Genomic DNA, 16,257 nt, shown 5'->3' on the forward strand with positions numbered 1-16,257 from the left:
ATAACTGGGAATTAACGGCAAGCAAATTCTTTAACAACAGAGTTTTCAGGTTGCTTTACCATTACGTAAGATAAATTAGGGAAAATATCCTTAGAACTTCTACTGTATGAGGTAATAAAAATGAGAAAGAGGAAAACTCAGTAGGATTTAGATAAGTGTTTGTGATGGGAAAGGCAAAGGACAAGGAGAAGCAGTGTGTGATCCAGTGGAAATGTATTTTTATCATTGAATTTGAATGCCAGGAATTTAGTCTCAGTTCTTCTACTTCGTACCTTAGATGACCTTGAGTAAGTCACCTTTGTAGGGCCTCATTTTCCTTATCTGTTTGATGAGAGGTATGGATTAGAGACATTTAATGTTCTTTTCCTCTCTAACATTCTGTGGCCCTAAGGTACTACAATTTGGAGGTTTGATTCTGTTACTTGTTAAAGTTTGACTATAGTAAAGCTCACCCTGATTGCGCAGTAAAGGTGCTAAAAGACATTAGTTGGTTTGATTTACTGGCTGAGATGAGGAAACAAAGATGAAAGTCTGTTTGCATAAGTTTGCATGTGTGTGGCAACTATATTTTTTCCCCAATTTTCCTACTTCCTTTTGAAGATATAAAACAGACTTTAATCCTCCATTATGGGAAGAAAAAAATCTACATTCTAGAGACCTGTGAGTCAGATTCTGCTCATCTGACGCAGACTAACAAAATGCTTTGACAATTATTTTAAGCCTTTATTGCCCTCCCTTCCTTCTCTTAGACGAGTGTACACAACACATGTAACATTCACTTTCATTTTCACTCTCAGTAGCAGTGAATTGTAAGAGCCATGGACGGTGAGTGTGGTCTTTCTTTTCTAAAAGGTAGGGTGTTCGAGGGTGGTTAAGGAGGTTCTTTTCTGTTAGTGTGGGTAAGATTCAAGGTAGAAGGAAATAAGTGCCATGGGATAATGAAAGGGGGTGGAGTTTAATCTCTCCTTAAACTAGTTTTGTGGTAGGAAATGAAAACAAGAATCTAAGAACCAGCTCCCATTTCCAAGCTTCTTAAAAGAAATAAAGAAGGGAAAGAAACTGATTTTTTGTTGATTCCTTATATATTTTTTTTCCTTTGGTTTCCTTCAAAACAGAATTTCCTTCTTTTTTATCCTTTCTTCTTTTCTGTTGATTTTCAAATGTATGAGCAATGAAGTTACAGAAACTGTCTCCCCTCAGCTTTGCAAAAATACATCACTTCAGAGTTGGAATGGAGATCATTCTGTCTCAAACTTTCAACTGATACAGGAGAAAGCAGATGTAGACTGATGAAGTTAAGTTACTTACAGAGTCACCTAGCTAGTAAGTGACAGTATCAGAAACCAGTCTAGGTCTCATAATTCCTGATTGGTGTCCTTTCCCTTGTGAAAAATGACTCTTTTTATAGTTTGGAAAGGAGGGAAGAAGGAAAGTCAGAAAAAGGAAGGTATGAAAGAAAGAAAATCAATTAAATGTTATCCAAGGTGCTTTCTTGTTGTAAAATGAACGATTCTTTTGTTATATCTCCATATGAAGACTGAATGGTTTGTTGTTTTTTCAACAGCAAAAAATCAGACTTACTATGTTGTGAAGACTGTGAAATGCTTGGTCAGTACCTTTGTTGATGGTGTTATTGATGACCTGATAGAAAAGGATGTTTTGAGTCCAAATGAGATGAAGAATTTAGGAAAAGAATTTACTACAATTGTTCACCAAAGTGATTGTCTGGTTAATACCCTGGATCAGATAATTCAAGGAAGCAAAATTATTATGAAAAAATTATTGTTACCCTCTCTACAAGGAAATTCAGGTAATTTTCATTGACTGAGTGTAAATGAGAGGCATTATATTTTCTATTTTTTAATCAAGTATTCTTAACCTTTTTTTTATTTCTAGGGTAGCTTTGCAGTATAGATCCTTTTGTTCAGAACAATAAATTAAATAATTCAGTGAAATACTAAATATCAGTTATATGTTATATAAATCTGTTATATCAGTTACATAAAAATAATATGTAATGTTTTCCTCTTCCAAGTTCATGAACCCCTGGTTAAAAAATCCCTGCTCTAAAGAATATTAAAAAAAAAAAACTTGGAATAAAATCTTATCTTTGTCTCTAATATCACTCAGCATGAGTAGTGTGGATTAACTTCATTCTAGGGACCATTTAAGTTCTGTGTTTGTTTTGATGATTGTTTCAAAATCTATTGTCCTTGCAATTATCAAATCAGTCTTCCTAAAATATGTCTGACCAAATCACCCCTTCCCCAATTCAGTGGACTCTAGAATATCTCTATCACCTCAATTATCAAATACAAACTTCTGTCTTTGGTTTTAAAGCTATTTATAACTTTGCTCCTTATTTCCTCTACATTTTAAAAAATCTTACTCCTCTCTATGCCTTCTCTGTATCACTGGCTAGCTTACTGTACTTCACATAGGGACAATTCGTCTCCCATTTTGAGTATTTTCAATGGGCATCCCCCATGATTAGAATGTTTTATCTGTCCCCTAAATTTTTGGCTTCCTTTAAGGCATAGCAAAGTTTAATCTGCCAATGGTCTTTTCCTAATCCTCCTTAATTCTTTTGTTGTTGTTGGGAAAAGAAATGACAAACCACTCCAAGTATCTTGGCCAAGGAAAAAAACAAAAATGGTACCACAGAGAGTCAGACATGACTGAAAAGACTGAACAGCAGCAAAAGTCCTCCTTAATTTTACTGCACTAGATCTGAGACTGCTTGCAATTTATTCTGGATATATCATGTTTCCCCAATTAAACTATGAACTTCTTGAAGGTAGAGACTGTCTTTTGCCTTTCTTGTATTTCTACTGACTGCACAATACCTGGCATATAATATGTATGTAATAAATGCTACTTGACTTACTGACTATTCTAGCACTAGAACTCTATCTCCTCACTCAACGGATTTTCATTGCCTGTCCCCCACACCTAGAGTTCTCTCCCTTATGGCTTCCATCATGTTACAGCAAAAATTCTTCTCTTTTAGGAGAAGCCTTTCCTTACCCCCCCCCCCCACCCTTTAATGATAGACCCTTCTCTCAGTTGATTTTCTCCAATTTCTCCTATTTATATCTTGTTTGCATATAATCGTTTTCATGTTGTCTGTGCTGTTAGATTGTGAACTCCTTAAGAGAAGGGACACTTTTTTTGATTTTCTTCATATATTCATGTGCTTAGCACAGTTCTTAGCACATTGCAGAGACTTAAAAATATTCATTTACTGATTGTTGCATACAATGTTTCAATCAGTTCCAAGGGTTTATAGTACCTTTAGATCTACATCAGAAAATTCTAGTTCTTCAAGGTTAAATTACATCTTTATGTCAAGCCTTGTGCTCTCATATCCATCTATTCTATTTGGAGAAATTATGGTTTCCAGAATTACTACAAATTCTTAAAGGACTTGATCTAGAGTATATTGTTACAGTATCAGAAGCTCTTATTGACTGTTTATCTTTTTTTCCATTGTAGCCTCAAGGTCTCTGAAGACAACCTTAGATCTATAGGTGTGGGCAAGAGAAGATGCTTAATGATTTAGTATGACTTAACTATGACTCAGCCCCAATAATAAAGTATTTTGTGGTCATCTAGCTTTTGGGATAGGAGTTAGGGGTGGTGTATAATGTGGGAAGTGAGAAAGGAACACTTTCTTTGCATTTTCCCAAATTTTGCATATTTTTCGTGTTTATGGATTCCCTTTATGAGTTAGATACCATTCATGCTGTGAACAAGGCCCTTTGTTATTCAGTATGGGATATATTCTTCCACTTGGGTTCCCAATAATTTCCTCAATCTTATCCTGTTGATACTAGAGAAATAGAGTCATTTTTGTCAACTTTTATGTTTCATGTCAGTCATTAAGAATTTTCCCTGTTATTCACTGACATCAGATATAAGCTTGGATTTTGAGAATTCTTATGCCTTCCAAGTCAGTCACAAATTCAAGTATTTACTATAAATATTAATTTATAGTACTGTTTAAGGGGGTTTTAGTACAAAGGGAAGTGCATTATTCAAAAGAACGTGAGACACTCACACCCTTCTCATTCATTTCCCTTTAGGAAATCAAAGAGAAGATAAAGCTTTGGCTCTTTTCCAGAAGTCAGAAGCAATGGACCAAATTTTGTCAGGTAACAATATCTTCAAATAAAGAAGAATTGTCACACAGTCTCTCTACCATGTTTCTTGAAGAATTGTGAAATGAATCGAAGGGTGCTAAGCAAAACTATCCTCAAATCAGTGGCATGATATGATGAAAAGTGTTTTGTATAGATAAGAAGATCTGAGTTTGAATCATCTCTTCCACTTCTTACTGTATGTGGTCATGTAAATAATTTATATCAAATGAGCCTCAGATATTTCACATGTAAAAGAGAGCTAATATTTCTGACCCTGCTGTCTCCCAAAGTCATTGAGAAGATCAAATAAGATAATGGAAAAGACATTACTTTGGAAACTGCAAAAGATTGCATAACTATATGGTTTTGCTATTATTCTAGGTGACTCAGTTCAGACATTTACTAGCTGTGTAATGATGGGCAAGTCACTTAACTATATTTGCCTCAATTCCTCGTTTATAAAATGACAAATTGGACAAAACTGAGACAACTAAATAGTAGTTCAAAAGCACAGAGTTCTTTTTCTACAAATACAGGAAAGAGTTTTTGGAAGGATGGTAGAAATATCTCCCAGATATCACTTAAAGAAAAGTTTTACTACATCCATTTTGAATATGGCTCACAGTGAGCTTAAATGACATAGAGGCTAGGTGAGGTATTATTTCCTGTATGTCTATTTATAGCTCTATAAGCATTCTTTTTGGCCAATTTCTTCAAGTATGAGTTACAGGAACTTAAAACCCTGTTCTACTGAAATCTCAAGATTAAGCCTTTGTAAGGTACCTGAGAGGTCACTTTAATCCAATCCCTTTTATGTGAATAAAGATACTGAAACTCAGAATAGGAATAGGATGTACAAGAAAACATATACCATCAGAAGTAAAACAGGAATCCCAACCCATAAAGTATACTTAATTCTTCTAAAAATCATTTTCCCATTACCCTGGAATAATTTTATTTTTATCTAGAAAGAATCTAGACTGAATAGTTCTTGTTTAGAAAATCAAATCAAATTAATGTTTTTTCTTTTCCAGTTCTTCAGATCATATGTAATTCTCCTGGATCCTTCCAAAGTTACCGAAAAAGACTCAGCAGCACGATCCTTCAGTTCTTTAAGAAGCTTGGTATGTCATTTGTCTGACTTTAATAACTCAAATCATTGACAGCATGGAATTTCTGTTACAATTTGTCCTTGATTTTTTTGGAAAGACTCTCCTTGTATATTCCCACTTTTTTTGTAGTCTGAAAATCATTCTTCTTTGGAAAGAAAGCAAAAAACAAAATAACCTTTTGTCAGAATTTTTTCTACTGTTATCTGTTTTCATGATCCTGTCTTCCTTCAGCAATCCTAGTCTTCTTTTTTATCCTTAACTTAAAAACAAATGAAAAGAAAGCAAAAAAATCCTCTCATTTGATCCTATATTGTTCCAGTCTCTATTAATTTTGAGTCAACATTCTTAACATTATTTTTTTGACAGAGTGACTAAAGTTTAAATTCTGCTAGAGAGATGACAAGTAGATGAGTCTGGTGGGGCAGAATTATTCTGCTAAAGAATCATTTGAAAAGGAAGGCTAGAATGTTTCACAGAGATCAAATTTTGGATAGCCTTGAACATGAAGATAAGGAGTTTTGACTTTTTTTGTAAGCAATAAAGAACAACTAAACAAGAGAGAGCAATGATCAAAGTCTATCTTTATAAGACTAAGCTGGCAGTAAGGTTCAGCATAGGTAAGAGTCAGAAAGTGTCAGAATCATAGGTGCCAGCTAAGATGTTATTGAAGTAATGAAAGTTTCAAACGGCAAGAGCATAGACAAAAATAACAACAGTGGGAATGGAAAGGAAGAGATGAATTTAAAGGATATTGCTTAGGATGCATCAAAAGAAATTTATAACTGACATAGGATAAAGAGGGAAACATTCTGTCAGAATCAAAAGTCCAATGAGGTTTGGGGTCCAGGGGACTTAGAGAATGGTTATATCATCATCAGAAATTGGGAAATCAGGAGGACAAGGAGATTAAGAAAGAGAGATGATGATTTGAAACTCAGAGTTTGAAATATTCTTTGTACTAAAGCAATTTATATTCATTTTCTCAGCTGTCCTTTTAAATACTATTTTCCCAGGATAACAACAGATCGGTCTATAGAGTCAGGAAGAAGCTCAAATTGAAAAAATAATCTTCATTAGTTTTTTTTTCCTTTTCCTTCTAGATTCTAATGCAGTAAAGGCGACTGGACCCCCAAACCAGGTCAAGCTTTGCAAACCAGATTTCTACCTTGCTCTGAAGGAAGCAAAGGAGGGAGAGGTAAAATGTTGAGTGCATCGTTGTTTTCAAAAATGGCATTTTTCTTGCTCAAATATGGAAGACAGGGAAATATTACAAGTTTTTTTGTAAAATCTAGATATGCCTTCAGATCACCCAGAGGATATGCAGAATTCCTTGATCTCCTCATATGGCTGCCTTAGGTTTCCTGTTCCTTTAAATCTGAGTCTAAAATACATTTTCTTGATTCTTTCCTCAAACCCCTAAAATATGTGTCTAATTACTCTCACTATAGGTCCTAGTGACTCCTAATTCAATTAACAAATTATCCAATTAAAAAAACAGCAGGTGTTTACTTTGTCCCTAATAGGCTGCTCAATTCTTAATGGGATGCTGAGATTACTGAATCAGAGACCTTTTCATTAAAAAGCTTATTCAAGCTGAGTGAGGGGGTGACACGAGGACATAAGGAGCTATATATTTTATGGGAGGCTATGATCATTGTCATAAGGGACATAGAATAATGATGCTGTATTTTGAGGGGGACAAAAATAATTCAATTTATTCTCAATTGATAAATATTTATTTATTGACCACCTATAGCATGTGAGACACTTTCCTGGGGATTGGGAATACAAAATAAAAAATGAAACCACATCTACCCTAGAACAATTTAGAGCATACTAGTACATATACATATATATGCATATATGCACATATATTTTTATATATATATATGTATATATATGAAAATAAAAGGTAATCTGTGGAGGGGAGGGGAGGGGAAAAGCAAATTTATTAAGCACTTATTTCCCAGGTATTAAACTAAGTACTTTACACATGTCATTTGATCCTCAGTTGAAGGAAATGAGGCAGATAGAAATTAAGGAACTTGCTCAGGATCATGTAGCTGGTACATGTGTGAGACTGCATTTGACCTCAGATCTTTCTGACCCTAGGTCCAGAGCTCTATCTACTGTGCTACCTAGCTAGAATGATTCATCACTAACACCTAGGTGATATGGAAAAGTTTAATGTAAAAGGAAGAATCTGAATTACCATTGAAAGAATATGGTGATTCTGAGTGGTCATGGTGAGAGAGAGGTAAAGAGGGAGTATTTTCAAGTATGGGAAATAGCTGTGAAAAACTATTTAGATATAGGAGGTGTTTTTTGAGTGAGGGAGATCACCAGCCTCACTTCTCCTCCAGAGACATCTGAATCCAGTGACCAGATATTCATCAGGATGACTCGAGATGACCCAGGATGAGGCAATTGGGGTTAAGTGACTTGCCCAAGGTCACACAACTAATGAGTGTCAAGTGTCTGAGGTGAGATTTGAACTCAGGTCCTCCTGACTTCTGCACTGGTGCTCTATCCACGGCACCACCTAGCTGCCCCGAATATTCAAAGGTAGAAAACAGCTCAAAGGACAGGAAATATTTCAACAACCTGAGTAAAGACATGAAAGTTATAAAACAAAGGATGTGGTAGAGGAACAACTAATAATCCAAGATAGTTTTATCATTTGGCTCATTTAATAATAGGCTAATAAGAACAAGAAATAACATTGCTCTTTCAAAATTTACTTAAAGACAATTCCTAACAAAAAGTTAGCCAAAGATAGTTTCAGTTCTTATGAGCATTAAGTTGAAAACTCTTTCTAGGCTATAGAACTGAATATAGGGAAGCATGTGATCAGTTCATTCTATATCTGTTCCTTGCAGATCTATCCAATCATGAAGAAGGGGAACCGTTCACGTCTAGCCCTCATCATCTGTAATATTATGTTTGACTATCTTGATGAACGACTTGGGGCTCACCTTGACATTTGGGGAATGTGGAAACTACTAGAAAACCTTGGATATAGTGTGGTTATCAAAACAAACCTTACAGCTCAGGTATAGGCCACATTCTTCACTATAAAACCCAGACCTACCACCTGCCCCAGCAAGGCAGAATCTTATGGGCCAGAGATTTTATTTGTCAGATTACCAATGTTTAAGACCCATTGAAGCAGTCTAACAGCATGACTTAGGCAAGCTCTGAAACAGTAATTTGGTGGGCCTCCTATTTATAGGATGGTCTTACTAAGATGCTATTGCCTCTATAGTACTGCCACTAACTGCTTCCAAAAATTGCCATCTTCAATTTGCTCCCTAAATACTTATTTACCTCTCCGATAAGCCTTCCTATTTCATTGTAGCAATGCAAAATTTCCTGTCCACTCTCTCCATCCATCTTGTCAGATTTTTCAAGATTTATAGTAATCTAAAGGCCCAATTTGTGCCTTGTGAGGGTTTCTAATCATCAACTATTGTGTCTTTCAGGAAATGGAGTCAGTGTTGAAGGAGTTTGCTGATCGCCCAGAACATTGGTGCTCTGACAGTGCCTTCCTGGTGTTTATGTCTCATGGCCTCTTGAATGGTATCTGTGGGAAAGCACATTCAAAGCAAGAACCAGACCTGTTGGCTACTGATACTATCTTCCAAATTTTCAATGATGGCAGCTGCCCTAGTCTAAAAGGCAAACCCAAGATCATCATCATCCAAGCATGCCGAGGGGGTGAGTTTTTGCTTATATTTTGTCCTAAGTATATTCAGACACTTAACTGGAAATCTGATGTTATAGTCCATATTTTCCCAGAGGAAACGTATCAGCTACCTTGCTTCATTCCTCCTTTCTCCAGAGAAATTATAACAAACCTTAAATCTATATACCATCCCATAAAAGCATCATAGAGTGGTCTAGCATTACGTGAATTGGTCTGTCTTCATGTACATAAGCTAGACAATATAAATATATCCCCAATTGAATTCAGCACATTGTTTATTCTACATCAGCAGATTCCTTTTAGTTTAGAGTTACCAAGCTCTAAATTGACATCTGCTTCATTAGTACTAGAGAGCAGGGACATGCATGTGTGCATGAACAGTTCTGGATAATAACTGTGGTAACACTATTGGGAGGAGGGGAATAATTGATAGATCATTTTGTTCTTAGAGAAACTTGGCATGACATATGTGATGGATGCTTCAGAGGCTTTGGCAGATGTGCCCAAACAACCTTTGCAAAATTTCTCAAGTAGTAATTCACCTGAACAGGAGCTCATGGAGAAAGATTTCATTTCATTTTGTTCTACAACACCACGTAAGTAACGTCCATGAAGGGAATTTTCAGTACTTCATTAGTTCCCAGGCACTGTTCATGTTCAATTTCCTTTCTTGTATTGCCAGGTAATCTGTACCTTAGAGGGCCTACAAGCTTTTATATGGCAGATTAGATCATACAGAGAGACCTAGGTATACCCTAATGTATCAAAAAATGGATGTTTTCCATCTTGTTTTTGCTTGCAACTTAAGTAATTTATTGTTAATTTTTAAACTTCAGTTTTAGTTCCTTTAATTTGGTTAATAATAATAGTTGGATATCCATTTCTCATGAAAATAAATAAATAGAAGTTTGTAGGCACATAGCTTAATGAAATGGGAGCACACAACCATAAGATAGAATGGAATAAAATTAGTTTATATTTGGAGTGTATGGGGACTTCCTCCTCTGATATGAAGGCTTTTTGAGCTCTTTTTCAGGACTACTCATTCACTTTTTGTGTCCACCTGTCATTCAACTTTCCCCTGTGGCTCTAAGAAGCTGTAGCATGTGCAGCAGTCACACCCCAGTAAAATGATCTTGGTAGATGGGCTAAGCCAGGTTGAAGCTAACCAAACCCTTTGGCAAGTTATAGGGATGTCTACCCCAAGCATGTAAAAACTTTCCCCTGCAGAATGGTTGGATGAGAGCAATCCATTTCAATGGCCTTGAAGGTGGCTGAAGCAGGTACTGTGGAGTATGTAGACGTTGGTCAAAACATCACAGACACCAACATCATCCACTGAATCCCAGGCCATCTCCTGTCATCCTGATTTGTTTTTCTTACACTGGACTTTGGTGACTGGAAGAAAGAATGAGGCTGACACCTTTGCAGAGCCCTGTCTCACTTAAATCCAATTCATGTGCAAGTCAAGGCATCATCAATGATGCCATTGGTCTTCAATAATGAAGAATAAACAACAACAGCATCAACATGATGGTTTCATCACTATAAGAGTTGTCCCTTTGGTGGCATCTAGGGAATTCCCCACACAAATGGACCAGAGATGAAGATTCAAGCTCAAGGCATCACAAATATTTCTGTGGTGCTTATCAGAACACAGGTCCATGGAACCTAATGATCTGTGATCACATGGATCATATGCAGGCAATAAATCCAGCCAACCAGGTGTAGCTGCTCTATTTGTTTTAAGCCTTGTGGATTCTTTGACCAATTCTGACATCTGAAATTGGAAAAGAGAAAGGGGAAAATTCTCAAAGTTGCCCTTTGTATGTATTCCTTTTAGGTCTTAATAGTAAAGGACTTAGATACAGTGGGAGGAGGTCTCAGGGAAGACTTTTGTTAGCTCTTGGTCAAGCATCTATTATAGGATCGCCATGTGATCTATTAATCAATGAATTAGTCAGATAGTAAGGAACATTTCTTCATTCCCTGCTCTACACAGAGATGGAGAGAAAAGGAAATAGAAGAAAAGCTCTTATCCAAATTAACCCTCTAGTTATATATAGAAATGGTAGGAGGTAAAGTGGAAAAAAAAATTGAGTATGTTGATCTTGGTTCAAATGCTAAGTATGTCTCTTATCTTCCATGTAACTTTGGGCAAATCATTTAATCTAGTTCGTCCCAGTTTCCTCATCCGAAAAATTGGTAGTATGAGATAGATGACTTCAAAAGTTCCTTCTAACCCCTAAATCTATGATTGTAAATTTTTTTTTTTTGTGGTAAAGTGGATTTGGAATCAGAACACTTAGATTCAAATACCATCTTATCACTTTTCTATTTGACTTTAAGTTAAACTATGAAATTCCCTAGGTCTCATTTTTTACATCTGCAAAATTGAAGCCTTTAGGTGTCATGACATCTATGATTCACTGCTGGTATAGATTTATCTTTATACAAATTAATTTCAGAGCATATTTAAGTTAATAGTACAACGGAAGAAACATTACATATAAGTATATGCTCACAGAACAAAACCATATTTAGACCCCCTTCTTTTTTGGATAATAGTTCATGCACTGACCTCTGTTCTGTTATGACCATTGTGTGCTCTTCATTAACTTTAGACTATCTTTTGCAGTACTAGACCATTCAAGTTACAGTATTGATAGATACATTTATTAGCATGGGAGGTAAGAGTGTTGAGGGATGTGGCACTAGACCTCCCTACAGCTAAGGAATTTGTTTTACTTAAAGTATTTTGCATAGCCTATCTGAAAATGCTATAACACATGCATGTCTCCTTTAAAGACCTTTGCCTGCTTTCTGTAGTCTTTGCTATGAATCTCTTCCTGCTTTTTGCTATCTCTTACAACTCCAGTACTTGAGAAGTCTCATTGCCCATTATTGGAGCTATTACCAGTATTAACCTGCAATCCTTCTGTCCCTGCCCCAATTTCCCCTAACACCCAAACACACACACACACACGTCTTTCCTGCAAATCTAAATATTTTGCCCTACTTTGGCCTCTCCTTTAGTTGTAGATTTTCATATATTAATCACAAGAAGGTCAAATGAGTTTATCTCAGGTATTATATCCTTGAAGGAGTCCTGTATAGCTTTTACATAGAAATGGGAGACAACATGTAGGAGAGGAGCTTTTAAAGCAACATTTTGCACTAGAGAATCAAATTTTCAGTCAACAAACAATAAAGAAAGTGAGTTTTTGTACTCTCAATATTTTTAGTTAATTGCATGATGTTAAGAATGTGATCTGCTATGGAATATTGTGTGTTGCCTGTCCTCTTCCAATATCTTCATCAAAGTTGTTCTCTTGCTTGTGTACATTATTTTCATTAAAATATCATATAAAAATGTTTTCACATGTAAATATATAAACAAATATGTGTAAATACATTACATATATGCATATACATATTCATATCTATATAAAAAGTGGGCATGTGATTTAGTAGTTATTAATGTCGTCTTGGCATTATTTTATGGACATTTTAAAGCCTGAGGTGTTTCACACACCTTTACTTTCTTTCCTCCCTGCACATACCTCAAGGATTAATCTCTCAAAGACCTAAAAATGGAATCCTTTTTTTTTTAAGCTCAGATCTCTTCTCTGTACCTTTTTTCTGTTTTCACTGCTTTCCCAGCTTGATTCTCTTCTGTGATATTTCCCCCTCCTTTATAACATCCAGAACTATATGATATTAGAGCTTATGTAATGGCTCCTCTTTATTTGTTGTTGAAATGAGGTTATTATTTAAAAAATGTTTCCAAGTCTTTTTTTCCCATTTCTTGTTTGTTTGACTCCTTCCTTACAGTTTTGTCCTTAAAAGACATTGTGATGACTATCCTTAGTTGGTTCTTTTGGCTACCTTTCTCTAAGGGTATTGTCCCAACATATTGTATTAATATTACTTAAGGATATGAGTATTTGCACATGTTTGAGGAACAGTATTTGCTTAATAAATGTTTTATTAAATCACATATTTAACTAATTTTTTTCCCTTGTGCCCAACTGATCCAGACTGAAACAATGCAAAATTTTAATCTCCCAGTCTTCTCCTTAAAGTGAATTCATGGTCATGAACTTTATTATCTCTTTTATTTTCAGATAATGTTTCTTGGAGATATGACGCACTGGGTTCTGTCTTCATCAATGAACTCATTTACTGCTTCCAACTGTATGCCTGGTGCTGTCACCTGGAGGAAGTTTTCCGCAAGGTCAGTTTCTTCCTATTTGCCCCATTATAATTCCCATGGTGTTTGTAGATTCTCCTCCCTTCCTCATCCCATTGAGAACTCTAAGGAATTAGAGAAAAATTTTTGGACCAAGATTTTCTTTCTGCATTTTTTGTAAACCAGGAAGTAGATTATAGAAATAAATGCTGATTGAGATTCCCCACATATGTAATCAAATAATAATTTACTCCAATATACCCAAGCTCTACTTACAGGATCTATACAATCTCAATTGTGAGTGACTATACTAGAGGAAAATAGAGGAAAGTTTTGTAATAACCCATTTATATTCATATTTATCATGCACATCACTAAATATGTGAAAGTTTTTTTATTTGATTTATTTCTCCTGAATTGACTCTTCATTCCTTTATGCTAAATCTCTTTAGTATAGTAGTTTTGATTGTTATATTCACTTACTTGTCTTAATTCCAAATGTTGCCTCTGGTACTCAGGATCCCTTATGATGATAACTCAAGCGCTCTCCTTGTCCCCAACTTTATCTTTTTCATGGTTTTTACCAACACTTGTTTTCTAACTTGACTCCCATCATCTCAGTATTATATTCTCTACCAGGAAGCTGACAGTGTTCTCTAGTAACCCAAGAAAGGATTTTCTTTCCAAAAGTTTATCTATAAAATTTCTTTCTTTACTAAAGGTCCAGAAATCATTTGAGATTCCAAAGACCCTTCCCCAGATGCCCACCATTGAAAGGGTGTCCATGTCAAGATATTTCTACCTCTTCCCAGGAATATAAAATTAAGCAATCATACTAACAATTAACAGCAATTCAGGTAAGTGTTTCCAAGATGAGAGAGAACATATTTTATCTATTTAGGGTCAATAATTAGAAGACACACTACACAGAGAAATGGTGGTCAGGTCCCACCTGCCCAGCTGTTCAGTATTAACTCAATAGCTTATATTTAGTTGGCAATGATATTGGTGAACAGACTGGCTTTATTTGACCTGGACCATTACATAGTTGTATAGATATGCATCAGTCTAATATATCCCTAGTGTAATAGTCTAGTGATTATGCCTTGAATAGGGAGTGACCAGTGTTTATATGTTATAGGTATATATAGTTATAAAACAATATAGGCAAGACAATTTTGTCACACTTGTCTTTAACAAACCCACTAAGTTGTTAATCAGATTCTTAATCAGATGAGGACTAGTCACGATCTTCAACAACTATTTCCTAGTCTGGAGCACTGCTGTTTGAGGTGGTCCTCATCCTTCTTTCTCATAATTCCAGACTTAACTAGGAGAAATGTGAATACAACTGTAATATTACTAAGGATCTACTGGTTAATCAGTCAACAATCAGATATTAAGTAATTATCTATATGCTAGATTCTATGATAAACTTTGAGATCCAAAAATATTGCTTATGAACTCACATTATAATGGGAGATATATAAATAAGCAGGTATATACAAGATATATACAAAGCAACAGAAGAAAATCACTGAGAGGAAGACAGTGGGCACTCAAAGAGATTTCAAAAGACTTCCAATAGAAAATTGGATCAGAGTTGAGCCTTAAAGGAAGTTAGAGAACCTTTAGAAGACCAAGGTAAGGATGGAGAAAATTCTAAATATGTGGGCCGATCAGCACAAAAGTACAGATGTAGAGAAGAGAATACCATGTTTCAGTTGTGCTAAATAGGCCAGCGTAGCCATGTCCTAGAGTCTGTAGAGGGGAATAAAGACTAAGAAGTCTAGAAAAAGAGGAAGAGCCCAGGTTGTAAAGAGTTTTAATGACAGGAGAGTTCATATTTGATGTAAGAGATAAAAAGACCTATCAGATTTCATCAAGTGAAGAAGTGATATAGAATGATACTTTAGGGAAAAATATTTTGGTAGTTGTGTGGGTACTCAAAAAAAGTGAAAAGATACTTGAGTCAAAGAGTCTAAATAGAAAGCTATTGCAATTACCAAATAAAAAGGTGATTAGTGTATGCATGAGGGTGATGGAAGTGTGAGCAGACAGGAGGGAACTTATGAGGGAGCTATTGTAAAAGTAAAAATGGCAAGATTTGATAATAGATTAGACTTGTGTAATGAATGAAAGTGATGAATTGATGTTGTGGGCCTGAGTAACTGGGAAGATAGATCTTTGACAGAAATAAAAAAATTAGGAGGGATTAAGTTTAGAATCAAAAGAAAATGAGCTTTGTTTTTGTACTGGTCCATTTTGGAAGACCATGGGCCATCCAATCTCAGATGACAAAACAAAAACATAAAACAGAATTGGTCATAACTCAGGATAATTTTTGGTGACCATTTGCCTTATCAAAAGACAGTCTGTGTCATGGCTTAACTTTGGAAACACACTTTTTTTCATGACCATTTTTTCTTTCTTTTATTCAGATAATAATATGCTATGCAGTCCTGAAGAACTTATTTCCAGAAGAACATTTCCAGATGCAAAATGTTTTCTTTAAAACCTGTGTCTTCATTACCATACTTTTAAAAATGGACGTTTCTATCTCTGCTCTTTTGCTTTTCCTTTCCCCCTCAAATCCTGAAATGCTATGCCCAAGGAGACTTCCATTCCCAAATTCTATTTTAAATTGCATACTTTCTAAGAAGTGACCTCTAATAATTTAATTCCTCATTTGTATTTCTCTGTCTAGTACCTAAAAACCCTTATTGTTTACAATACATTTTGTGACACTTAATAATAATCTGACACGTTTTACATTAAAATTGTGAATGTACTTCGTGTTTCCAGATGCTTTCACCCTCACAATCCTTCCTCTCATAATAATTGTTCCTTGTTTTCTATTAAATATTGGAAAACTTTTCCATTGCTTATATATCTGTATTACTATTTTCTGTTGGTTGCACATCTTATTGTTTCTTTATAATATATTCAGATATCTAGCAAAATAAATTTGTGAATGTATTTTGTGTTTCCATGTGTATTGATAACTCCTTTTAATCAGCAATGATGTTTTCACCCCCTTTTTAAATCTTTGCCTTTCTTAACGTAGTGTTCATCATAGTATTTAGATAATAGTGACTTCTGATA

At 35.3% G+C, this 16,257-nt stretch overlaps 1 protein-coding gene across 2 annotated transcripts; it reads left to right on the top strand.

The window, feature by feature from the left end:
- The first annotated feature begins 724 nt into the window (after positions 1-724).
- LOC140505344 (caspase-12-like) lies at positions 725-15,943 on the top strand. 2 transcript variants are annotated; one of them, XM_072611229.1, is made up of 11 exons: positions 726-825; positions 1,565-1,810; positions 4,086-4,154; positions 5,177-5,266; positions 6,355-6,449; positions 8,134-8,307; positions 8,737-8,971; positions 9,410-9,556; positions 13,088-13,197; positions 13,874-14,009; positions 15,594-15,943. In XM_072611229.1, exons 1-10 carry the CDS (start codon positions 819-821, stop codon positions 13,970-13,972), a joined length of 1,272 nt encoding a protein of 423 aa, XP_072467330.1. In that variant the 5' UTR covers positions 726-818; the 3' UTR covers positions 13,973-14,009; positions 15,594-15,943. The 2 variants fall into 2 exon arrangements, with proteins under 2 accessions (XP_072467331.1, XP_072467330.1); XM_072611230.1 differs by lacking the exon at positions 8,134-8,307 and having other exon boundaries at positions 725-825.
- The last annotated feature ends 314 nt before the right edge of the window (positions 15,944-16,257 follow it).

Source organism: Notamacropus eugenii, chromosome 5 (assembly GCF_028372415.1).
Source record: "Notamacropus eugenii isolate mMacEug1 chromosome 5, mMacEug1.pri_v2, whole genome shotgun sequence".
Classification (NCBI taxonomy): Eukaryota; Metazoa; Chordata; class Mammalia; order Diprotodontia; family Macropodidae; genus Notamacropus; species Notamacropus eugenii.

Coding starts and splice junctions, on each gene's coding strand:
- LOC140505344 (XM_072611229.1), top strand. Junction 5,267..6,354: donor TCAGTTCTTTAAGAAGCTTG/GTATGTCATTTG, acceptor TTTTCCTTCTAG/ATTCTAATGCAGTAAAGGCG. Junction 13,198..13,873: donor TGGAGGAAGTTTTCCGCAAG/GTCAGTTTCTTC, acceptor TCTTTACTAAAG/GTCCAGAAATCATTTGAGAT.